A 27,670-nucleotide genomic window follows, 5' to 3' on the forward strand; every position below is an offset into this window, starting at 1 on the left:
TTTCAACTGCATAACGGCAGAAGACTTCTCTTGAGCCCGACACAGGTAGGCTGAGCCGCGAGATCCCTGCGGACACACAGGTGCGGCACAAGGGATCAGGCGGGGGATGATGCCCTGAGCGCTCCGCACACCCCCCGCACCTCTGGGCCGGGCCGGGCCGGGCAGTGCGTGCGAGGTCCCTTCGAAACTCCGGCCGCGGGGAGCCGGCACGGCGGGCTGGGCAAGCGGTCACCTGGGGCAGGCGGAGCCCGGGGGCCGTGTGCGGGCCGCTCCGCGCTCCCGGGGGCCCTGTGAGGGCCGGGGGCTGTGTGCGGGCCGCTCCGCGCTCCCGGGGGCCCTGTGAGGGCGGAGCGTGCCCGCCGGCCGTGCCCGGTTACCGTTGCCAGGGCCCGGCGGCAGCGATGGTGAAGGAAACGATCCGGGTGTACGCGCGGGTGAAGCCGCTGGGCAGGCGGCAGCAGGCGGGGGTAGGCTGGGAGCTGAGCCCCGGGGGTGCGCTGGGGATGCCGGGGAGAGCCAAGGGGTGCCCGGGGACGCTGGTTCCACGCTCAGGTGGGGGCAGCGGGGCAGAGCACAGGACCTTCAAGAGGCGGGGGCGGCGAGGCTGGTACGCGTGTGCGTGTGCAGCGAGAAGCTCCTGCTGTCCGAAGCCCTAGGAAGTTCATAAAATGACGATGTAGAGGAGTTTAGGCTGTAACTGTTGGGGGAGTGACTGAGGAACTTCCTCAGCCACTATTATAGAAAGGCTCCGTAGGAAAGCGCTTGACACGCGTCACTGGGTTTGTGCGGTTCAGCAGTGTTCTGAGCAAGGGAGGGGAACGCGTTGCTCCCAGTGTACAGCTGCCCTCCCAAGGGATAATAAAAATAATGAAAGTGTTCTTCAGGAGAGGTGCATTTAGGTCTCTTAATTGACTTCTCATCGCACCTTTTGTCTTGTAGCCTTTCCTAATGTATTGTTTCAGATTTTTTGGAGAGGTTTGCACTGGGGGCCGTGCTTTTTTTTTTTAATAACATCACAGTTATTAAAGTGGTTTAGTAAGCAAATTATGTCAAAGAGGCTGCTCTTTTGTTTCAAGTGTTATTGTAGTGTTTACATGGTGACAGGATAATGCTGTTATGTGCTGGTTTTGTTGTGTAGTGGTTAAGGGAGATCTGCTTACGTATTCAGTGCAATTTGTAACAAGCTTGTCTCCAGACAATAACAGGTGCTAAGCTTAGATGAGTGGTGCATCTAAGGGTAATTCTGTTCTGTTGATGATGTTATTCTGTGAATTAATATCCATCCTTTATTAGAGTTATTCCATTGATAATGAGGAACCTCTGCCCAGTCTGGAGATTACTGTGCCACGTGACTTAGCAGATGGATTCATCAACAATAAACGAGAAAGCTACAAGTTCAAGTGAGTAGAAGCCTTATCTTTGTACCTTCTGCCTTTAGTGACTGACAATGCTATATGTAGTGGTCCAGATCTATAGAATCAGAAAAAGTCTAACTTTAAGATTAAATTATGGTATAGATGGGTTTATTTTTATATAAATCCCGTAACAAGAGCAATGCTTCAGGACAGGCTCTTCACCACAATGGGTCTGATAACACTGGATAACATTGTCGTACTATTGTCTGTCCATTGTAAGTCATTATGTATTTCTAAATCTCATCTCAAAGATGCATTTATCAGTCCTTCTATATTTGCACTTTGTTTTGAATTTGTGTATGAAGACTGAGTAGGGACTTGTGTTATCTTGTGATGTTATGAGTTGTTGTAGACTGGCTAAAGAAGTCTTGATGTAAAACATTCTGTTTAGAAACCGTTTCAGACATAGCCAAAGCAAAGTAACAAAAACCAGAAACTTGACAGAAATAAATGCTTGGTTTGAGAGTGTAAATATGTTTTAGGAACTTAAAATCAGTACAGCAATATCAAATATTTTTATTAATTCAACAGAAAAGTGAGGCAACACTTTAAAATTTTTGTGATGAATAAAGCTAGATATATCATCTCTTACGATGGGGTCAAGACTGTCTTTTTCCAGTTCAGTTATGCTTCATTTCTTATAGTAAACAACAAGTAATTTGTTTCTCTGTGCTATTAAAAAAGAGAGCTCCGCATAAACAACTGCAGCTCAGACTGATGTAGTTTTACATCAGCTAAGGTAACCTGCTTGAAAAGAGAGGAGCTGCCCTCTCCAAATAGATTCAAATGCAACACTACATTAGTCTGAAGATGCCCAAGCCTGACTTAATGAATGCAGCTATTTTTGTCTGACTTTATAATTCATTAAAAACTCTGAGATGCATTTTGAGAAACCCTATGCCTTATTATCCTTAAGACAATGCGAGAAGAATTGTTTGAGTTACTTGACTGATTAGCAGGATAGAATAAATGCTTTCATGTTTTGTGTATTGCATTTGTCTGTGATATTGCACCCAGTGCATGGGTCATCATGGTGCTTTTCTACACAACCAGTGTCCCTAAGGCCTTCCTACACACCCTGGCAAGTTCCGTGCAAGAATAGAGTTCCAAACCGGGGGGGCAACACAGCAGGGCACCAGCAGTATTGGGGGGCTGCTGGAACATGTGGATGACAACTTCCTGACATACAGTTAAGCCAATGTGGATATTTGCAAACATGGACAAACTGTTGAGGGATATTAAGCCTGGAGGTAGCTTTGACTGCAGGGGCAGTAAGATAATGAAATTCAGGATACAGAGAGAAGGGAGTAAGGCAAAAAGCAGGATCACAGTCCTGGACTCCATAAATGCAGACTTTGGCTTGTTCACGGATCTGCTTGAAAGAATTCTCTAAGACACATTCCTGGAGAGATGACCAGGAAAACTGGCTGATTGTCAAGGATCACCTTCTCTGAGCTCATGTCCATCCACATGAACAGAAATGATGCAGAGGCAGCAGGAGGTTTGGAACAAACGGTCCCTTCCAACATCAAGAATTCTGATTCTGTAAAATAACTGCAGATATTTTCATATAGAAAGTGACATAGCATACTTAATTAAATATCTTATTGTGTCCTATAGTAATTGTACAGCAGAATGAAGGAAATGGCTTGAAAAAATGTGAGCCTGGCTGTACTGGTGGGATGCTGTATTTGGTTATAGTGTAATCTATTTATCCAGGATTCGGTGTGGTGCCAGTTACAAACACTAATTCTCTTGATAGATTTAAAATACGGTTTATTTTTTTCTAAGCCACATCATTTTATCAGAGGATTTTATTGTACAGATCTTGTCAAAGCAGCTCTGTGTACAGCCTATTTATGTACAATAGCACAACAGCAAGCTGTGGTTAAGACTACAGGGAAAACATTGTACTAAGTTATGTAAGCCTAATGATGTAAACATTGACTATTACAAACACAAACAAAAATGTATGAATCAAGTACTGTTTCAACATTCTAAGCAATTATTATTTGCTTAATATTTTCAGATTTCAGAAAATTTTTGATCAAGAGGCAAAACAAGATGTGATTTTTGACAGCATTGCCAAACCAGTAGCAGAATGGTATGTTGTTGATCCTGCAAGTAACCAGGGAAAAGCTATTTCTGCTTTTGTTGTATTACTTGAAGGAGAGTTGTCAAGTCTTTGTATTGTTGTTGTAAAATTGGATTGATGTTCTAATTTACTAAATACTGACATGTTTGAATCCAGGAGATATATAATCCCCTGAGAATTTTATGTGTACTAAGGTTCCTTTTTTGACTCTTCAAATAGCAATGCTACTGTTGCCTCTTTTGTTGTATAGCGATATAAAGCCATGCCTAATTCTTTTTTTTGTCTATAATATAAACTGACTTCATTGCCATGGAATAGTATTTTCTGTATAGTTTAATGTAGAGGTAAACCTAATGAAAATTTTATCCCCCCATATAACTTTCATTAAGCTAGGGACTCTCATTAATGTTTGTGGAGATATTCCTAAGTCTTGTCATTGCTTTTGTTTTGATGTGTAAGGCAGTGCTTTGGCACTGGTTTGTTTTTTTCCCCTCCTCAATTTTCTTAATCAAACAATGCTCATATCTGACAGTTTGCAGAGGCAAATATTTAAGACTGATGAAGACTTCTGCATTCATTGTGTGGATTGAATGCCACTCTGAAACACGTGGATTTTTCAATGGAAAAAGGATTTTATGCCATTCTCTTCACTCAGTTTACTGTCTGTGTTGAAGTTTGTACTGGTTTCAGTGTGGGAGAAAATCCCATGCAGGACGAAGCAGAATTTCTGCATAGTGTTGGCTTGTTTATCAAACTTACTGCTCAAAATCCAGACTGGTAGTGAGTTGGGAAGTATTACTTCAAGTGCCAACTTTGTTCTCATTCATTGTCTGACCTATATGTTGGTTTAAGCCATGATTCTGCAAGTTATTCCTCAATCTATTGCACAGTCCTGTGTTTAGCACTGTAGGAAAACAAAACTTCAGCTGGACATTAAGCCTTTCTCAAGTTGTTACAAGGCAGAAAAATATATCCATCTCTTTATAATTTTATTTTCTTTCTCGCCACCCCTGCTGTTTTCTTCTCTGAAGTCCCACATAAAGCAGAAAGGTAATTGACACTGATTATGAAAAGCCAGTGAATTCCATTAGAATAAGGTAAAGAGAGTTAAAAATAATGCTTGTTATTTTCTCATCCAAAAGATATTTCTTTATCTGACACTATCACATATAGCTTCAGATTAACTCATACACTTAATTTTAAGTATTTCTGGATTTAATGCTGACTGCAGAAAAAAAGACTTTTATCAAATTTGAGTGTGTTTGGAAAGAGAAGTGTTAAAATCTCATTATTATGTACTATGGACTTTGTTATCCTCAACAAAAGCTCAGCATATCAAAATTAACTAGTAAGAAACTGGTTACTTTTTTCCCTTTGGAGTGGTATGCTAGAATATGGACATGTTTTCCAGTTGAAGAGTTCACCTATACAGTGCTCTAATAATCAGGAAGGGGTATTCTTCTCCTTTATTTCAGTGTTAGCTGATAAAAGACTTGTTTTATATCTTAATTTTCTCTGTTATGTAGGCTTTAGTTTCAGAGTTTAGATATTTTTAACTACTTGAAAGTACTTTAATGCTATTAAAATCAATGGTGTTTAGGCAGACAACTGTCCCTAAATAGTTGAATCTTTGTCTTTAATGCTGAAATTGACTTATAAAACCATTATTAATGAAATCAATACTGTCTCAGAGCATTATAATGAGGTAATGCTTGTATTCTAAATTGTGCTTTTGTTGTTACTGATAATTTTACTTGTGTTTTTATAATAGAGTTGATAATAACTGAAGTGTGTTAATGTTTTTTATCCACTCCCTTAATTTTTTATCTCTTTGTAGACAAAAATATAAATTTCAAAATATATTCAGAGTCATGGATTCTTGGCTAATGGAATCCTGAACTGGGCCTGAAATTGTTTCACTCTGTGGTTAGTGATGCCATTTCCTTTTTCATCATAGAATAAGAATTGCCCTGCTTCTCTTAAAGATCACTTTTTTTTTTTTTTTGCAGCAAAATGTCATTCATTATTTGTTTCTTTCACAGTCAATATTCTCTTGCATGAAAAAGCTGTTGCAAGTGCACATGTTTCTGTTGTTGGAGTCACTTTACTAAGGGAACAGTTTTTGTGTGTGTATTGCCAGTGAAAAGAAATAGCAGGAAAATATTAATGAAATAGCTCAGTAACATTTTGAGGTTCTTTGTCCTGAATTCTTACAGGCCTGAGGAAATTCAGTTAGAGACTTGAATGCTTAGGGAAAAAAAAAAAAAATCTTGGGCACTGTTTAAACTAAAACCAGAAAGGCAATGCTCAGGATACTAAAATCTTTCTATTTTGTACTTGGATGGATGGAAATTGGATGAAACTCTCTTTTCTTTTTCCTTTTTTTTTTTTTTTTCCTTCTTTTTAAGTAGGTTTTCTTTGATGTTGGGCCACTACTTCTCTTTTTGTAAGTCCAGTTACATTGTCATCTTGCCTGTGGTTTCAGAGGCACCAGACATTAGTTTGTTTAATTTGCTTCTTCAGTAAAAAATGCCAGCCTCTGCAAACTATTATAAGCTTATGACTTGCTTGAACTTCATTCATTTTTTTCTATCCTTGAGTCATCTCTTATGTTGTTTCTTTTCCTTCTCATTTTAAATATATATTCTTGATAATACTTTTGTGCAGTTTATGAAGCAGCACGAATTCTGTTACTGCATCAAAACCAGAGAAAATAAATAATGGCCTACTTTAAAAATTTGCTAATGATTAAGCATTGCTTTAGCCTCACAACTAAACAAGGCTACTCTCAAAATATTTCAAATATTAAATATTATGATTATGTATGCAACCAGAAATTAAGTAGAAAATATTAACTGTGTTGAGTTAGTGGAGTTTTCAGTTCTCATTTGAACTAAAACCTCAATCAATGTTTCAATATTAGATTTCTTGTTTTTTTTTTTTAAAGAATAACATTTGAAAATATTTTTTTTTTTTGTCTCATGCAAATAAGAAATAGTTCAGCTGTTTATAAACCTAATGTCAATCACCTGTGATCTTGTGAAAACTGATGGCCTTGGGGATAATGCTCGCATTTCTACAGGTTCTGGTTTCTTCTCATGTGCTATATTTGTCCTAAGAATTCGCGTCTGTAATATATAAACTACTCCAGGTTACTATCAACTGGTTTCATGGGGTTTGTTTTTTTTTTTTCTGCTGTATTCTGTATTCTTACAGAAAATGTAGTAAAAACATTTTTATTAACAATTATTCATTCTATACCTGGATATATTTGCCACACAATGTTTAATGCAGTGATCTGCCTCACCAAGACCTGCAGAATCTATATAGAGCAAAAGGACACATTGTTTCAGATGTCATCTTGAAAGCAATATAGCTTAAATTTTCCCTTAAATTGAGAAATTAGCAATGCTTGCTGTTCTTTCTCAAAGTGAGTACAGTTATGAGGCAATAAAAAGTGAGAAGTGTCAATGATGTTTCTTCTCAAATGACTATTAGTTGCTTGTTTGTTTTGACATAAATTGTGCAATTTAGAATTGTTCAAGAAGGTTGCTTAATTTAAGTTAGAGTTTGACAGCTTTGATTCAGAATATCTTTGTGTCACTTATCTGTTACAATGTTTATGGTGAAATTCTAAATACATTTAGACATCTTGGTCGAAACAAGAAAATGCGTTACTTTTTTTTCTTCTGTGGGAGAACTTCTGAATTTTCTAAGGAAGCTTGCCTGCACTAATTTCTCAAAAGCAGCTACATGCACATTTGGAAATCAGTTTTGTTTCTTAAACATGAGGCATTACTAATTTGGATTTGTTCCACAAATCTGGCAAAGACATAAAAAAAAAGTCATACTGAGATACTTTATTTTAATTAAAATAAACTTTAGTCTGACCTCCAATTGTTAGAAGATATGTGAAAGCTAAGTCTCTGTGAAGACAAATTCTCCTGAAAACTTATTTTCCAGATCCTTGAAATTAAGTTCTTTTTATCTTCAATATAATTTGGAAGGAGGAGTTGGGGGAGAAGGGGCAGAGAGGGCCACTTTTGCCAGGATTTGGTTAATTTATTTTTTAATATCAATGAATTTAGGTTTAATGAGATAGAAGGAAGCAAAATGAGGGGCACTGATTAAAAAAAAAAAATCAGGTCTGCAAGAACTGAGATAAAGAGAGGGCCAACAGTATCCAAATATCAGAGATACTGGTGTCTTCTGCTTTTTTCATCAGTCTAATATTTTGTAGTATTGAATATTTGTTTTGACCACATGCCTTTATGTTACTACTCATTTAAAATGAAGATGGCAGAACTCAGAAATGATAATATGAAGCCAAAATAAACAAAGAATATTAAATAAGTTTTTAAGATCAAAGTTGTTTCTTGTTCTCAGGATTTTCTATTACCTACTTAAAAACACTTACAGAATTTGGTCTTACTTAATAAGAGGTTTTCATCATTTTATTTATTCATATTACAAACCTTGTACAAAACTTTCACTTTGAACTTTTTCAACCTATTAAAACAATTAAGAAAGAAGGGATCTCTGTAGGTCATCTGGACCAATCTTCTGAGGAAAGCAAGTCTGGCTTCTAGGTCACATTTCTCAGGCCCTCGTCCAATGGAGATTCAAAAATGTCCAAAGATGGGAATCCCATAATCCATCTGGGAACCTGTTCCAAGGCTTAACTACTCTCACTGTGAAGAATATTTTCCTTATACTCACTTCTCTTGCCACTTGTGACCACTGCTTTGTGTTCTACCAATGTAAACCTCTGGGAGGAGTTGGAGTCCATCTCTAATGATCTCTTGCAGAAGGTGGTAATTAGGTACGTGTAAGGCTTTCTCTTCTCTGGGTTGATAGGAAACAGTTCACTTGGCTTCTTGTGCATGACATGCTGCAGCCTGAATTCAGTTGGTTCTGGCAGGCTCACTCCAGTTTCTTCAGTGCCTTTTTCATCTGCTGGGGAGCCCAAAAGTGGGTACAGAACTCAAGGAGGAGAGTTTTATTTTCTTGTTTTTTTTCCAGTTTTGAAGGTAACTGTTCTGTTTGATTCAGCAAAAGCAGTGCAGCAGCAGAGGAAGCAGAGTTCTTGGTTATAGTTAGGCAAAAGCCTCCCTAAAGTCTCATTAACAATGAGCACAGAAACAAATGAAAAGCTCTGTGTCCGTAAGCTTTAAATAGAACAAATGATCTTCACTGGAAATTAAAACAAAATGTAGTCAGAAAACCCAACCACAATAAAACAACCTCAGTCTGCTTTCAACCTCTGTCTACTGTCACTGGGTTTTTACCACTATTTATATTGTCTCAAATACTCAAGGACACGAAGTACTGAATGATATTTTAGACTGTAGTAACTACCAATAAATTGTCCAGCTCTCACTTGAGGAATTTCACACTTGAGGAATGTTAGGCGATTGTAAACATAACATATCTATCAATTTAAGTGGAATTGCTTCCATGAGTTATACTTCTATATCACACTATATTTAGGAATTAGACAGCTTTCAGGAATGAGACAAGGAAGTAGAGTGACTGGAAGTGCCAGTTGATAGCTCTGTAACAGCAGTCATTTAAATAGGAGTCTGAACTGAATTTTCAAATTAAAAGTTCATATCTCACTGTGCATGTTTTGAAATCACCGCTAGGTACAAGTAGAACATGCAAGTTACTTGATAAGTGAGTGAGAATCCATGAGGGGGAAAAAAACCACATGGTATTGCTCTCCTTTACATTCATGTGAAAAATTGTCCTATGCTTGATAATGGGTAGTTTCTCCAAGTCCAAATTGCTGAAGAGACCACATGTCATAATTAGTTTTTCATTAAGCCAAAACTGGTTTTCTTGAACAATCATCATTACATAAGCTTTTATGTAACAACACTTGGGTAATTAAGTGGTGTTAATGTTTTACTGAAAGTGGAATATATAAGGAACATTTGCTTCAGCCTTCTGTTTTTCCATTATATGTCTCTTTTTCAAAACAAGAGATGTACAAAAATTAAGAGTATTCCATGTTAACTGGAAAAAAATATTTGTAGAATTTATGTTGGGAGTTTCTAAGGTATTTTATGTACTTTTGAGGCATGCAGATAAGTGTAAATCCTGTAGTGTGTTCAAGCATTTACAGCAGCAAAAATTTGCTACATCAAATTTTTCCCCTAAAACTCAGTGACCTATTGGAAAGGTAGTTATTGATTTGAATAAGCTGTGGATCATGGTCTTACTTAATACTTTCCAGGTAGAGAATTCTTTCCCAGTTGAGGGAAAGTATCCCTTAGTATTCTGGTTAGAAAAAATACTGAAAGTATTCTAATTCCTGTCTCAAACACTGTTGTTGGGGGAGTTGTTTTGGTAGTCTGTGTCATAGCTGGAGGTAAAATGAACATTTTTAATTTATCCTATCATGTTGCTGCTGTAATATGATTAGCTTTATATAGCAGTGGTATCAAATCAACCTCCTTAGTTAGCTGTGTGCACAAACCACCTTTTGCTTGGAAAAGGTGTGATTTAAATCCTAGGCAACATAGAGGATATATTCAATGCTTTCTTTTTGTTTAAACTTGTTGCTGTTTAGGTCTGTAAGGTGAAGCACAAGCTGTTGTGTTGCTAAAAAAACAACAGTACGTTTTCAGGGCTTGATCAGAAAAGAAGCATTCAATTCTTCGGGTAAAATGTAAGAACAGATCTAATAATTTTCTGAATTATAATCATCTTGAAGAGAACCTATAATTTGATGACAAATTATAATGCAGAATAAAAGAATAAAGAAGATTTAGACATGCAATAAACAATAATTATTCATACTTTGGGAGCTGCTTGCCTGCAATTTATGCTGTTATTTGCTTTTTTTCCCATGCACTCTGTCTTATTCTGATTTCCACCACGCCAAATCTTTTTGCACAGTTTTTTGTTGTTCAATGATATTAACTTTGCTAAAGAGGCTTTCTTCTTGCATAAATATTCTTTGAGCTCATAATACTTGGCAAACAATCATAATGATTCTTCATCAATATTTTGCTTTAAATCAACTTTTCTTACAGTGATCAAAAAGACAAGTCTAACATTTATCATCGCACCCACCTCAAGATGCAGGAAACATATGTAGTTGTGGTTACATAGATGTACATGTTTACATTTCCAACATATAAAAAACCCCTTTTTTTTTTACATTCAGTTTAATATGTGAAATTTCATATGACTTGAGCACATGTATTTTCACTGAAACACAAAAATAACTATTAAATTTAAAAATGTATATTTACCAAGTGTTGGCATAATCACCATTTATGCTACAAAATCTGGAAATACTGATATTCTGGTATCATGAGTTAAATCTAAAATATTGATATGTTTAGTTCTGCCCTCTTTGAATTTGCAACTGACTTTTTGGGCCCTTTCTCGGTAGTCATGAAACAGATCTTCCACACATTAATAAGCCATGAAGACAGTTCAGTATATTAAATAAGATTGAAATACAACTTTTCGCCAACCTATTGCATGTCTGTGTTTTCCCTGAAATGTCATGTTTTTTGTGCAACTCTTACCTTAACAGAATTTGGAGTCTTGGCCAGGTTTCTTTAAGATTTCCTTATATGCAAAAATTCAGCCAATGAGATTTGTCCCCATTCCTTCCATCTTATTGTTCACAGGTATGAACTTCAAGTCAGAGTTACTGCTCATTCATGTGGCAAATTAAACTTTCCTTGACACATCTAAAATGGCCCATGCTTTCCAGATAGAAACATGGAATGTGTGGTTATGAAAGGTACAAGCAAAGCCAAATGAACAGTTTGTTCGAAATGGACTTTTTAATATACATTATTCTTTTCTCATAGAAAGTAAGTCTATCACAAAGTGTTACAAATATATGCCTGCGTGTTTTAGTGAATAATGATAATGTTCCCGCTGAATTCTGTAATAGAATGAAACAAATATACAAATTTAGAGAAGATTTTAGTCACTGTATTTTGAAGGTTTTTTTCTCTGTAGTAGGTCTAGCTTGGTATCAATAAAAAAACCAAGACCTTCCAGTAACTCTGGCAATCACAACTTTGGTAAAATATGCTAGAGACAGATCTCTTCAACAGTATTTTAGCTAATCTGTCTGGAAGTTGTCCATGAACTTCTGAACAGGTTGCTGTACAATGTTGTAAAAGTGCATGAAAGATTATTTCTGCAAAGCCTCTCCTTGGATCATGGGTCTTTGTGTTTTGTTTGAAGTACTAAAGAGGCTACTTATTCCATGAAATGTCCCTTTAACCATGCCAAAATTCATTCTTCAGAGAGAAAAAAAAATAGAAAACTCTGGATATTCTGATAACACCAAGGGACCATGACTGAAAATACACTTTTAGTGTATGATTTTTATTTATGCATAGTTTTAAGTCCTCACGTGACTACCATCACTATCTATGTGAATCTGTGTGGTTTCAAATACTAAGTTTAACAAAAATTTGGGACTTCTGTTCAAAGACTCTGAAGAGCAAAGATGCAGACTTTGTCTGTGGGAACTGACATCTTGCAAAATAGGTTTTTCTGAAAAGGCAGAGAAAAGCTGCTGATTTTCTACCAACCTTTCCCAGCCAAGAATCACTTCCCCTGCTTTCGGGGACAGCTTTAATTTGCAAGTGAGCATCTTTGAGGATCCTTTTGGTGGATGCTGTTTAGGAAATATGCTCTTCTCTTGTCATAATGGGTGTTACCAACTTTTTTGGTACCTGCTGCAGTTATATTTCAGGACAAAAGAGACAACACGTATATTTTCTGCTCACTATACTGACTTTTAGCATCTGAGGGATCCATCACTTTACCAAAGGTAATTATGCAGTGTAGTTTGGTGTTGTTTTCTTAAACAGCATTTTGTGGGTGGCTAACAGTTTATAAAAGTTTTTGAGCTTCTTTATTTTCCTAAAGGAATTGTGCATCTTGGGTTGAAAATATTATGTACAAATCTTAAACTTCTTGAGTATTTAGTAAATAGGTATTGATTTATTGATTGATTTGGGTTGGTCCATCTACATATAGTTGCCCTTTCAGTGTTAAACTCTATGGGAAAATGAACTAATAGATTGATGGAGTTTTGATGGGGTTTTTTCCTTGAAGTACTTAGAAGTGGAAGAGAGCAAAGTGTGTTTCCAACAAGTATTTCCTGTCGTGATGAGTTGTCCACAAGGCTAAAGCATCCTCTATGGCCATTGATTCCAAATGAAGTTACTTAAAGTGTGAATAAGACATACCAGACCTGGATTTTTTACTTAATCCATGTTATCACATACAGACCTTCAAAACTGACATTGACTAATAATCACACTATTGTACTTAGAGTGATAGTTATATATCTTCAGGTTTGGAATATGTTCTTTCATAAGTTTATCCATATGCACAAACCCTTAACTTCTGTGTAGTTCATTAGTTTAATTTTTTTCTCCACAAGCTGAGGTGGTAGAAGCTTTTCATTTTCACTGCATCTTCCTCTCTACTCTTTTCAGGAGGCAAGGTCATAGTGTACAGCTTGCTTCTGAGTCAAAGGAGCTTTGTCAGTCCTGCCTGAACTCCTAGTCCTTTGTCTCTTATTTATGAAACTGTTTTGCTTCTCAGTCTTAGAAAGGAAATTTGTTCTCCATCCTGTCCTCATGGAGTTGCATGTTGCTCTTAGAAGGCTTTGCCAGCAGTTTCACTGGTATTATTGGTATTCTTCTTTCCTTACAGGCTTTCTTAGTACCTCAAGCAGGTTTAAATTGACTTGATAGTAGATGTAATACACTCTGAATGAAAGAAATGTGTGCTGTAAATATGGACAGGGTGCAGATATTTATATATATAATTATACACGCACATATATAGATACTCGCACATAAGTTTAAAAAATAAGGTTGACTTTTAACTCAGAATTTAAAGAACATAACTGTGGAATCAAAATCATCTATGTAATGCAATATTAAGATAACCTATAATTGCATTGGTTTAGAAGAATGCATTATTGACATGGATATGCTCCCATTTGATGAGCTGTCAGGGTTTTCTGGAAAATTTTTCAGAAATGTGCTGATGCATTGCAGAAAATATAAGAATATATAGGAATCAAATATCTGAAAGAAAACTCACTGACTTTTGCAGTTGTTTCGGCAGCATATGGTATGTGATGTTTTATCCTGTGTTTACATGTGAGGTGATTATAATCAACAACTTTTTCTGAAGGAGTTAGAAATCAGAATGCAAACCTGTTGAGTTAATTGTTTGCAACTATGTTTATTAGTTTTTAACACATTGCAAGACACACCTTTAGAGAAGGGAAGGAGTAAGAAAATTTAACAACCCCCAGCTGCCAGCTCTGAAGAGCCAGAGAACTCTTCTTTAAGAGCTGAAGAGCAACTACACTGCATCAGACCAAGGTTCCATCTACAGCACTATGTTGTCTCTCACAGGGACTAACAGACAATGCTCAGAGGAAAAAAATAGAGTGAGCATGTAGAGCTGCCTCCTGCATGTATCATCTTTATTATTTGTAGTTTAGGGACTTGCTGATTTCTCTGTGATTAGTAGAGCTGAAGAAAAATGTTTTGGTGATTTAGTCCAATCTTTGCTGAAGCCTGTGCGACATTTTAATGTCCAAAGCAAAGAGTTGCACAGCTTAACTACAATTTGGTTGAAGAATCATTTCCTCTTGCTAGGTTTGAATCTGCCATGTCTGAACTTCTGTTGATAACCCCTACCTTCTGACAACTCATTGCTGTTGTCAGCATTCAGATATTTTGACAGTGGGCACTAGGAGTTCCTGAGATAAATGAATGAGGTGTTTTATCATAATAATTGTTTTGATTTGTAACATCTGGAATCTAATATCTATATATATTCCATCTTTGCATGTTTTGGGAGCAGATGTTCACTGTAGCTCCTTTCAACATGTTTCTGTTTTTGTCTTTGACATCCTACTGTAATGCATTAAAATAAGCAATTTGGCAACTACCCAGGCCTTTAAATAAACTTTAATAAGTTGGAGAATCATTGCATCTCTTGTGGTGCCAGACCAGCAGCTATCTATGTACTTTTCCTTTTACACAAGGGTTGTTTTCCCTCTTTTTATTTATTAAAATTGTAGCTAATTTATCATTTCTTCTTGAAGCAAAATGCACAAGAATAATTTTTGGTTTTCAATCTGTTGAACAAAATTAGTGGGTCCTTAAGTATAGTAAATCCAGTCCAAAATTTCAGGTGATTAAGCTTACCTACTGTTTCGTGGAAATAAGGTGGAAGTCAATGGTGGCAGTGTGGTGAATTAAAGAAAGGTATTTGAACTGGACTTTGATTAGGCATTTCTGCAAAGAGAAATAGGTGTGAAAAAGATGAGTCTGAATGCCATTTCATGCTATGTCATTAATAGCTATTTTGTCTGTTCTGTTGAAGCTTCTTGTACAGTCATAATTATAACAGAAAAGTTTGCTATTACCAATGTGGGGTTATGTCTTTTCATAGTAAATGAAGATTTTATTACACTGATTTAAGCACAGGTTCTCCAGCATACCCTTTTCAAAGCATAGTCTTGTGTTCAGTATAGTCATATCCTCAGAATAAAAGCTGGACCCTGGTATAACAGTATCCTTCCACGAGTTTCTAACCACAATAGAGTTTTCTGTTTGCTTTTAACAAGGTCCTGTGTGAAATATTTCTTAATTCTTCCAGTGTATGGATGGCCCAATTCCTGACATCTGCAGTCTTTAAAGAGATTAAATATGCTTGCAAAAAATCATCTGCCAAACTAAAAAGTATGAAAAGGTAGTGTAAATAGTAATAAGTATGATCAGCTAATAATGGATTAAGTCAAGGTGTCAAGAAATCTTTCCATTCTCGATAGTTTAAATTCTATAGAATCTAGAATATATCTAAAGTGTACTCTTGTATTACCAAAGACAGTTGCTATGTAATTAAGAATTACTGTTAATTGTATTTTGGTTCTATACACAGTTGATAATGGACAATATGTTCTGCCTTAAATGTTAATTATCTTCCTTTTTTTTTTTAATTGTATAGTGTTTTGGCTGGATACAATGGTACTATCTTTGCATATGGTCAGACAGGCAGTGGCAAAACTTTTACCATCACAGGAGGAGCAGAACGTTACAGTGATCGAGGCATCATTCCCAGGACTTTATCTTATATTTTCGATCAATTGCAGAAGGTATGGAGCATTATTTTTTGTTTATTTTTAATGTCTGATTTCAAATACTTAACTATTGCTAATGGTTGTTTTTATAATAGTGTTAGTGGAAGTCCTAAAACTAATACTTAGCAAAATATCTAACTTGACACAGTATTTACTGTGTGCAAGAATATATTTGTAGTTGTTTTGGCTACCTAGTTTATTGCAATAGTCTGAAAAATTATGGGCATCATTGTGGGGGGCTTGTGTAGTTTTAAAACCCAGGCTATTTTTAGCTCGTGGAGCATAACTTCAGATCACACAAGTGGTTCTCCTTGTCTAACACTTATATCAGCTCCACTCTGGTTTTGTATTGCATGCATTGCATTTCATTTTGACTTATGTGATGAAATGAGTCAATAAGTCAAAGGATGTGCCAGAGTAACCACATTGATTTTTTGTTATGTTTATTATGTTTGTGAGAAATTTCATTTTCTTTTAGTGTCTGAAATACTTACATGAGTCAACACAGTCAATTATTCCAGTACTTTTATAATTATAGGAGAAAGTGAAGAGAGGAAGAGAGGAGTCTGGTGTAATTTATGTTTTGTCTCTTCATTTATTTCACCAGGCCTATGACTCATTAATCTTCACATTTTAGCAAAGCTATTTAATTAAGCCAATTTAAATATGATTTGTCATTAACATAAATCATTCCACTGTACATTTATACTCTTTCAGTCGTGTGCTACAGAGTACCAATCTGTTTGCATGAGGGCATATGGCTCAGTCCCATTAATATTCCCTGTCTCAGAAAGGGTTAACAAGAGTGAATAATCACTTTGGCTCTTTGGAAGTATGGCTTTGGCAGGTAAATGTACACAGCATGTGGCAGATGCACAAAAACTTGCCATTGTGGGAATGGAAATGAAAGAAACATGCATGATCACGTTATCTTAGACTTTCTGCTGCACTCACACAACCTCCATGGAGGACTTTTTTTGTGGCAAGTGGAGCAGATTTATTGTGTAATTGCCAGCAACAAACGGGATTAACACACCGACATTCTTTTCTAATGTTAATTGTGTAATAAAAACAAAATAGGATGAGAAATAACTAGTATGTTTGTCAAATTCTCAGCAGAAAAATATGAATGTTTCCCACTTCAGACTGGGTTTTGGATCAAAAGCTATACTTAGTTACACCTATAGGGCTATTTCAATTTTCCTCCTTCCAAAACATTGTTTCATATAATTTTTTTTCTTAGTGCATTTTAAAGGACCTCTTCTTAATGTTTTGTCTTTCCTCTTGTCTTTTGTTTTGTATCTTTCACCCTGTTGCACTTCTTTATACCTACAACTGTGGTTTGGAAGGCACTCAAATAGTGGAGAAGAATCATTTGCCTTCTAACCCTAAGTAGGATGAAACAGGAGAAAGTGAAATCAGGGACATGAAATACAAGACTTGTTAAACTCTTACTTGGACAAAGACAGCACAGTTTGAAACCAAAGAAACAAAACTGGAGAACTAAATGAGAAGCAAATAAAGCCCTTTGTTTTTAATAGCATCTCCTTTTAATTTAGAAATTCTCCTATTTCCATGGCATCCTGTTTGAACTGTTCCTTACTACATTTTTTCCATCCATCTGTAGTGCATCTTTCAAATTATGTCCCTTGAAATAGTGAACTGTCATAACCAATTAAAAAAACATGGGAAATAATTATTACATGAAAGTGACTAGTTATATCTCAAAGTATTTTGCAAAAAAAAACTGCAGTGGATTGAATTATTAAATTTCAACTGTGATATGAGTGCTTTCACAGTGGTTTTGTCTGCTGAAAAGAAGTGATTGATTTTTTTTATTCTCTTTTATTTCTTTAATTTTGGAAATCATAGCCCACTATTTTGAGGTTTATGTTGTTTGGATTTGGCTTTGGGGCAGGGGAAAACTGTCGGCAAAACTCAGTTGTGTTAAATTACTTTTTGGCAATGCAATTTACCAAAAGAATTGTGATTGCAGAGAACAGCTGACATCATATACAGTGCTCTAATGTTATGAAGAGAATGAAAAGCAGTATGTCACTGATGTTTCTAAATGAAGGAAATCTTATTTTTGTTGCTGTTTTTACTTTTGCTTTATTTTTTTTAAGCACAGTCTTTCTACCCATAATAGGAGCATTTACCTCATTATAATAACTTTCTTTTTTTAGTGCAGAAGTGAAAAATGTCGTGTTGCATAGTTCTGTAAGCAGCTCCCATATGTTCTAAATATATACAGACTTTTTAAAGTATACAGAATCAATTAAAAATCCCGGACTAAACTCATGGTAATTGTGGGGTTTTGTGGGGGATTTTTGTTTTAGTGAGTGTTGTGTGTGTGTGTCTATTTCAGTTGGGAGTTTTTGTGGATTTTTTTTTATCCCTTTCTTCTTCTTGGGTCTTTATGCATATGGTAACACATAACATGAAAGTATAAGAAATTGAACATGTGCACCATACCCAGGAAAAGAGACCAAGTGTGAAAGTGACCTGAAAGCCATAGAAATAAATTTAGCTTCTAATCTACCTCTGACTTCTGTTTATAATACTATTTATTTTTCTTATCCAGGATAGCAGTAAAGTGTACACAACTCATGTTTCCTACTTAGAAATCTACAATGAATGTGGTTATGATCTGCTGGACCCAAGACATGAGGCCTCCAGAATGGAAGATTTGCCGTAAGTAATAAATACAAAAAATCATCAAAACCCAGAGGAATCATTTTCATATACCCTGTTACATTGTTTAGGGACTTTTTGAAGCTGTGCTACTGATCTCAGTGTTAATTTAATCAGAATACTTTGTTTTCATGATTTTGTCAACAGTGCCTAAATGTTCTGTTATTTTATGTGTATGGAGGGTAGGGAGTAACTGAAGGTGAAAGGATTAAAAGTGTTTGTTGCTATTATGCAGAAGAGATCTCTTGCAGCCACTGACAAGGAGAAAGTGCACTTGTTTTTCTCAGGGCAGCCTGTCTCTTTGTATGGCATGTATGACTGTGTGTGGCAGAGACATGTAACAGGTGGTATTTTCTTGCAGCGGTAATGAGAAAATCTCCCTGCTTCAATTTGGACATTTTCCTTCAAGGATTATTTTTCTAGAATATGCAATTATGAAATAACGTAAGATACGGCTAGAAAATAGGCCACAAGTAGCTAAAAGAATAGTATTTTTCCTTCAGAAAAGATGGTTGTTATAATCATAGTCATTGATCAGACACTAGCACCTAATAATTTGGAGAAGGGTAGTGAACAAAGGTTTGCAGATCATGAATGCTCCAGCTGGTGAAGTTAGATTTCTAATTTATAGGAAATCCAAATCCTAGTCTCCAAGTCTGAAATAATGGTTTATAGTCTGTGTTATTTTTAAGCAGCTAAGCAAACACCAAATAGGTGTGAATAAGTGAGTTGTTTACTGGATTTGCAAGTGCCCTGAAATAATGCTGGGACCATGAATTTTATCACTCAACATGACAGTAACAGACATTTATTGCAGTAAATAGCAATGAAATCACTGCTGATACAAAAGCAGGAAACATGCTGAAAATTTTCAATGGGACAATAAAAAAAATCAGTAGAACTTTATTTTGAAATAACTAATTTTGTTATTCACATATTATTAAACCATTTTATTTATGAAAAAAATTTTACAACACAATATTTTATTGTGTTTAAATGGAGCTTTATTTTTCGACACAGTATGGGGTATCTAGGATATGTATGTAAAAAATAATTTTCAAGATTGATCTTTATGAAAGGATCTAGTCTAGAAATTAGGAAGGCAGCAGACAAATGCAAAGTGTGGGACTGGGCTGTGAATTGGTCTAATTGTTTCCATTTCTTTACCTGAAAAATGGAAGTAAAATTTATTGCTTTACGTCACATCGGTGCTATGATCACTGTGAGTCATTATCAGTGTCTTTCATTATGAAGTTTAGGATTCTAATCTAATTTATTATATGCTTCCTGTGGCATTCAGACAAAAATTTTAGTCAGAGGCTAGTTTGGATAATATAATTTAGTCCTGTATCCATTTTTGCATGGATGAAAAACAGTAAATTGTGTGTTACACTTTTTTTCTACTTATTAGATTTAATGCTATTAAGTTATTCAAGTTTATTGCATTATTAATTTCATTTATTAAGTTATTTGAAATATTTTATCTGAACTCATTCCATTTAACATTTTATAAGAAGAAATTTATTCAGTTCAAAGGAACTGAATTTTAATAATATAATTGCAACTTTGAAACAGATATTTGAGGTCATATGCTCTGGAAAATATAATGTTTTAAAACTAGGTACTGAATATTTGCTAATAATTGTGATTTTCAGAATCCTTCAATTAAGTTTATGTATGGTGATTCAATGAAACTAAAGAATAACTCTGTGTTGTGTGTAAGGTTATTTTAAAATGTAAAAGTATTTAGTTAATAAAATACGTTTTGTTTATTTTTTAATATTGTAGTCTGGGGATTCAAAACTTAAAAATTTCTAGTGTCATTCTGATCTAAAAAGGGAGTAAAAGTTGCAGGAATGGGTAGTTGCATTATTAATTATATTTCAATTGCTTGAATCATTTTCTTAAAAGATCAAGTAGAGCTTACTTGTAGGTAAATAATTCGTGTATTTTAAAATTTGTCAGGTGTTTATGATTTAATATATATATTTTTGGAGAATTTTATGGGCTTAAAACCTTTAGTATTTTAGTGACAGTAAGCAAAATACAAAATAATAACTAAGTTTGCTTGAAAGCCTGTATTTAATGAGAATATTAAAAAGAATTTGGTTTTTTGTACTTTAAAGGTGTTGTATTATATATCATTTTCTGTTGAACTCCACAGTGGATCATTTAAGCTTTGAGCACCTTTGGCTTTTTATGGCTTCAAACCCTATGTTCTTGGGTAAATATTAGCAGTCAGTGCTGATACTTTCCTAAGTATTTAAAATGAACAAGAAGAGTACTGAAGAAATGTGTCATTTTAGAAGAATAAGCAAAAAGATTAGTTAACCTCATATAATGTGCAGATTGTTCTGGAACAGTATTGCTATCCACATTCTTGCAAAAGAAGGGGATGTAATTTGAATGAAAGATGTACTTCTGATCAGCAACCTCTGCATTCTTATCTTTATGTTAGCAGCTCAATGTAAGGACTAAACACAGATGCATTCAGGTGATAGAATTTGTGAAAGGCTTGTGGATACACAACAGGATTGTTGATAGTAGATGAAAAATGAGACGTTAAAATTGTATTTGATGCTTAAGGCAAAGGGAATAATAAACATTTTTAAAACATTTTTTAAATTGTCCATTCCATCTAAACATTACATGATTAGACTTGGAATTTCAGCTCTTGAAGTCAAGGTTTTGTGTGTGCCCATACTCTGTATATTCTGTAGACTAGGAAATTTTTGTCTTAGCACTGCTTACTCATTTCATCCGAGTCTGCCAGATGAGAAAGGAAGAGGCTCTCACAAAAACAACCACTAGTTTTCTGGAAATAAATTCTTGACAAATGCATGAATATGGGCCATATAGCTGCACATTGACATATTCCTACACAGAATTATGAAGAAATTGAATTTAATATTGGCAATCTAATTGTGTTTGTAGCTGTAGAGAATTCCATGTTTCTACAAGGACATTATGATTGTTTTCAACACATAAAGGTATGAAATAATTGCTATAAAATAAAGCTGATAGAACGCTATTTAAATACTTACTGCAACCTTATGTTTTCATAAAAGTTTTGCAGGAGTGTTCAAATTAGGAATACTTTTCTAAAGCTCTTTATTTGCTGTGCATTTGTGAAAGAGCCTTTTATCTCCAACAGGTTCTTATGGGTAATTTATGTAACCCAATGTTACTGAATTTCACTTAGTTACAACCTACCAGTAAAACTCTTCCTAGCATGTTCTTATTTATCCAGAAGTAAGAAATTTTTGACACCATTATAGAACACAAATATAAAGACTGAAGTTATAGAACTATAGTCAAGAATGACTAGATTAATTCATAAGTAACCAATAAATTACTGCTTTACCTCTCTGATGGCATGTGAAGGCAAACTACAATTTTTCTGTTTTTCCTTAGAATGACAGTCTAAACTGCCGTAATTGAGGAGCTACTTGTCAGGGACCTCAGACAACCATTACTCCACAGTGATGTGGCCAGGGGAAAATAGAATCTAAATTTCAAGTCAACAAAAGGGATTCCCCATTTTTGTGTGAAGATTCTTTAAAGTCCTTTTTGAGAGGGAAAGGTTTAATTTTTAGTGTGATGCTCTCTGACTTTAAGGAAACCACAGTTTACGGTCAGAGCCAATTAACTTCAAACATCAGCAATGATGTCTATATCAATATATGTTAGCAACATGCAGAACTGTTATGTTCCATGGGGTCAATGTGGAAGAATTTCTCTTTAAAACAAAACCTGTTCCTGGATATTGGTGAATTACCTCAAATGAGTTTGTACTCTTCTCTACTGCCCTTCAAGGGCCTTAAGAGTTACCAAACTGCTGATATGGAAAGCTAAAACAACTACTAAAATAATTCCTGTTTTCCTTAACAAAGAAGGGTAAAAATAAAATAAGGCTAAAAGAATAATTTTAAACATATAGGAAATATATTGTATTCAGTCTGATTTTTTGATGCAAATAAACCTAATTCTCCTCTCCAGTCTCAGCAGTGTTAATGTCAGCCCCTTTTAATGGCTGTACCAACTATGTAGCTAGGAAACTGACCACCAACCATAAACCTTCAAGAACTGTACTTCCAGTGTGCTGAGAATTATCAGTATTTTAAAACTTCTAAGGCTAATAATATTAGTAGTTCACTTTTTTATATGAAGTACATTTTTTCAAAATTAAGAGTGTTCTTTTTGTTACTACTGAATACCAAAGGTTAAGAGAATACAACGTTTTGTAAAGCTAGACTTTGTTAATGAGGAGACAGCTAAAAACGGTTTTGAATAATTTCTTCTAAGATTATGATTTTTTTAATTACCGTTCAAATCAATTACATTTAAAATGCATACAAAACTTCAGCATATAAGATATATTGGTTATTCACATCCATGTTTCATGTTGATTTATTTCCTGAAGTAGTGTATAAAGTCCAGTGAATATTTTTAAAGTAACTTTTCCACAAGCATTTGATGAGTGAATGTCAAAATTTATTTAACAAATACTTCTTTTGTATGATTAATGGAATTGCCTGCAAATTCTAACAGATTTTGTATGTTTTGCTCAACCATGAACCACTGATCTCACTGGTTCAGTTTTGATTCCTTGTTCTACAGGGTGGGATGGGGGGGAGAGAGAGTGTGCACAGCTTTTTCCAGATGTCAGTGAGAAAGGTTTAGCAACAAATGGCTTGATAGGGTAACTGCTTTGGTAAGATAGAATAAGAGGAGGAAGACAGATGACAAGTAAATCTTGTGTCCCACCATCTGCTGGGTGCCCTGCATCCATGCAAAGTTGGACAGAGCCTGAATGATTTCCCCATTGCGCATTGCACAAGAGCAGTACAGGTCCTGGCCATGGAGAGAAGGTCTCCCTTTTGCTCTTTTGAGCCTTTGTGTAATTTTCTCACAAGAAAACAGCTTCATTCTAGAAGGCGTTCTCCTAGGACTCAATGAATTTATCTGGCAGCCAAGGGATCTGTGCAGCACAGCTCAGGCCTGAATGTCCTGCTGTGTGCATAGCACCTCACAGGCTTTGCCTGCTCATGGTCACTGTTACATTAATCATTAACCCCTAAATATGTAACAGTCTCCAGTCATGTCCATAACATCCAGAACAGCCAAAATGTGTTTTTGTTGTCTCAAAACAGAATCCATTGGAGACTGTGGGAAGGATTTCCTTTCACAATGTGTCAAGCAAACAGTCTGCATAAGCCCTTACTCATTTTATAGTTCTGCCATGTCTCATAAGGGAGATTATGCTCTAAATCTCTACTCAGATGGAAAATTAAATCTGTGTGCTGTTGTGGTGCTGGTAGCTGAATAACTTTGTGACCTTGCCTCTTGAATAAGTGTTGACTTTGTCCTCTGTTGTGGTATTCAGGGAGTTGTACTCCCTGAAGGATCATCTTTTTGGGATGATACATGAGATCATTATCCTGACAATTCTTTCCTAAAAGCTAAAGTTCCTTTGCAGTTTTACAAAACATTACCTATTTATATCCATTAATTTATTGTGTTCTTCTGAACAGACTCCAAGATGCATGCTTTGGCTCTACAGTCTCCTCACAATGGCATAGTATCGCTGTATCGTGCTCATGTACTGGCCTAGGACTTGTGTATCTTCATATGTTGTTTGTTTGCATCATTATGATTAATTTTTTAATGTTTATAAAGTTTTTGAGATTATTTTAGATTTCTTCAGTTCTAAGGCCTAGAGACAGATATAATAATAGGAAGCTTGACTTTTAAAATAGTAGTTCATTTTCCAAAACATTAAGGGGTTTTTTTTTATTATATATAGTACACAAATGAATGAGGTAGTATTAATTAATCAAAGAAATTTCTACGGTCAATGTTTGCCAGTAACAAGAATTTAATAAATGAAAGCATTCAGGCCCTCTTGCATTGGTGGCAGCTCACTTAATGCAGGAAAGGGCACAAGTTAATAAGGGTATACTGTAATTAGAACTGCTCTGGGCTTTCATGTGTGATGCACACACAGATGCAGACAGAATACAATCTGACATCAGCAAAATGCGAGACCAGAATTATACTCTGGGGAATGGGGAAGCTGAGTTTTGAGATTATGTGAGAAATGTCTTATACCACCACGCAAAAATAAGGTGGCAGGCAATCATACTTGGAAGAGCAATTTTTATGACTACCAAAGAAGCTTTGTGTGTACTTTTATGTGTCATTTTTCTTGAAAAGAGTGAGTGCATTGCAATGTGTTAAAATTATTTCTCTATATTCATTTGAATATTTGGACCATCAGACTATGAACTAGTCCCAAAATGTCCAAGAGTAATACTATGGAATGCTGCTTTGATGCTTGACTTCATTCTCAGTTTGGGGTGGGGGGTAAGGGCGGGAAATAAAGTCAAGCAGAACAAAACACAATCTCTCTGGTTTTGAAGCAGCTTGGAGTAATTAACCTGCAAGAACTACCTACTGATAAAAACTCAAGCCCCATACTCCCTCTTGTGGTTTATCTTGAAGAACATGAAAGAATATTTTTATATATGTATATGCATACATATAGGTGTATATGTATATACAGAAAATGTTATCTTCAATTACACAGAAAATAAAGTTTTAGTTTAAATAAAAACAACTTCCAGCTTTTAAAAAAGCTCTAATTTGTTTTAAATTGTATCAGATCATGTAATTCACTCCGAAGGACATGTTATTTATCCTCAGATTTAGTGTACTGTTTTAACAGATTCTTCTCTCTGAGTTTTCCAAATCTAGTGAGCCAACTACTTGGCCTCTGTGTAGGATACTATAGAATATCCCAGCTAAGGATACCCTAATGTCTACTTAGTAATGCCAATAAAGTTTAACTCCCATTAACCATTTTAAAAGGAAAAAAAAAATCTTATGTTGAAGGACTATTCAAAATGAAAAGGATTTTCAGTAATATTTAGCAGCTCTTCTGGAGCTTTTGCCATAGCCTTGATACTTGTATCCAATTCCTTTCTGACAGATATAGTCTTATAGACATGTAACTAAGAACATTTCTAACGGGGAATAAATAAAATCATTGTTAGCTTGCTTTTAATTTAAGGAAGGGATAATTTACAGTTGTAGTTACTACCATTTAAGAAAAATGAAAAGAGAAATAATCTTGACAAATGTTTCTAAAGTTATTAGAAACATGTTGACTACAGATGTGTTGTTTCTGAAATATTCCATGCATATTTGTGCATCAAAATAATGGTATGCATTATGTATCATCTGTACTTGGTAATAGCAAACAAACCCTTACATATTATTTGTTTGTGATGATTCATCTAATCTCTTACTCTTGAACTGTTACTATCTCAATAAATAAAAATCCCAAAGCTTTTATTTTCTAAAATTTAGTTTTCTTATATTCCTTTTCTATGTGAAGTTTCACATTAAAGGAATAAAAAGGAGGTGACTGTAAAAAAACAATTTACTGTAAAATGAACAATTGTGGCAGTGGGAGTTCCGGGGTGCAATGTCAAACATTTCCTTTAATGTGTATCATTTATTTTTCACATTCTTTCATTATGATTTGGCTTGGGTTTGAGATTTCACCATCTAGGTGTGATCAAAGTTAAAGTATGAAAAACATTACATTAAAACTCTAGTTTTCACTGTTTTTATTTTGCATGCAGAAAAGTGACAATAATGGAAGACTCTGATCAAAACATTCACCTGAAAAACTTGTCTCTTCAGCAAGCAACCAATGAAGAGGAGGCCTTAAACCTACTCTTCTTGGGGGACACCAACAGAATGATTGCTGAGGTGAGATTTGCTGCTCCAATCTTCTTAACACCACCAAAATTAAAATGGTCAAAAACATCTCTCCTCTCTCAAATAAAAGGTATATTTTAGAAGTCCTTGGACATAAATTAGTATCCTCTTTTTTGAGTGTATTTCCACAGTGAAATTAAATAAACATTTATTTGATGATAGTGTTCCATAGTGGATCTCATTGGTGGCTCTTGATGCTCAAGGTTGGATGTCTTGATGTTTACTGAAATTCAAATAAGTAGAATATGGAAATTCTCATAAAATATAGACTTAATTTTGGATGTGGCATGGATCAACATACACAGACATGTAAAGATGAGAAAATATGTCCTTGCAAAGCATTGTCAAATATTCCCAGTGAAATTTTTCAGTGGAAGTGTTCAAAACTAGGATGGATGGGGCCCTGAGCATCCTACTCTAGTTGTCCCTACTCATAGAGTGTGAGGGGATTGGGAGGCTGGAACAACTCAAACCATTCTATGATTCTATGATTAAGTACTCAATTTCCTTTGAAGTACTTAATATAAGTCCCTTCTTTTTTTCCTTCTTATTGCATAAACACATGGTTTTATGTCAAAAAACACAAAACAAACAACCTCCCAAAACAAACAAATAAACAAAACCCACCAAAAACCCAGATGGAAATTCAAAATAAATATATGCCAATATTCAAGCACAAGGATGTTTTTACTGATTCTGAAAACTTCAAATTAAATGGTTTTGTATCTGACATCTGCATGGTTCTTTTTTCCCTTCATGCTTGGATATGGAATGTAAATATAAAAAGTGTATTGTATATTATGAACACTGGCACTATGTCTTTACTACCATAGAGTTAATTCTCTTTTAGGACTTTTTGGGTTTTCTTCCTCTGTATCTTCAAAAGGATATGTTGTAAATCATTGACAAGAAAGACACTTAGAATATATGAATAGTCAGATAGTTCTGTGTTCCTGTTGGATGACCACATACATCTGGACACAGGGGAAGAAGCATTTGATTACAAAATGTAAATAGATAACTCAAATACTTGTTCTTTCTCAAGGACGACTGTTTCAACAGGTATGAGAGGTATGAATATGTTAAGACAAGAGATAATCAACATAAGGGCTTCTCATAAACCTGAGCATTAGGCTTCATGATATTGAAATAGAAAAATTGGTACTGTGTGGAGGAGAGGAATTTGACAAAACGTAATAGAAGAGAAAAGGGTTAATCTAGAGATCTAAGAAAGAGGACTTATGGCATAAAACATAACTTTTCTGGAAATCCTTATTTTTAAATCTTGAGTTATCATAATACTTTCTGACCTCTGAGATTAGAACCCTCTTAATAAACTTTAAAGAAAAAGAAGCAAGATTAATAGACCTGAATAGAAAAGAAAGTAAAATAAATGCTGGATTAATCTTTTTTAATGGTGAGTTTGGCTGTGGAAAAACTCAGATGACTGTCGTGGATCACATATGAGATCTATAGCCTCTAAAATTGCAATCTAGTGCTTTAACCCTGAATAACCCT

General features: G+C 35.2%; 1 protein-coding gene across 1 annotated transcript in view; it reads left to right on the top strand.

The window, feature by feature from the left end:
- Window positions 1-401: 401 nt before the first annotated feature.
- KIF6 (kinesin family member 6) overlaps window positions 402-27,670 on the top strand; it is a 153,513-nt gene continuing 126,244 nt past the window's right edge. The window contains exons 1-6 of the mRNA XM_041477164.1: window positions 402-467; window positions 1,294-1,400; window positions 3,445-3,519; window positions 15,538-15,685; window positions 18,255-18,364; window positions 26,014-26,143. Coding sequence (XP_041333098.1) covers window positions 402-467; window positions 1,294-1,400; window positions 3,445-3,519; window positions 15,538-15,685; window positions 18,255-18,364; window positions 26,014-26,143 — 636 coding nt within the window. The remainder of the gene's footprint in view (window positions 468-1,293; window positions 1,401-3,444; window positions 3,520-15,537; window positions 15,686-18,254; window positions 18,365-26,013; window positions 26,144-27,670) is intronic.

Source organism: Pyrgilauda ruficollis, unplaced genomic scaffold, assembly GCF_017590135.1.
Source record: "Pyrgilauda ruficollis isolate IOZ18807 unplaced genomic scaffold, ASM1759013v1 scaffold4, whole genome shotgun sequence".
NCBI lineage: Eukaryota > Metazoa > Chordata > Aves > Passeriformes > Passeridae > Pyrgilauda > Pyrgilauda ruficollis.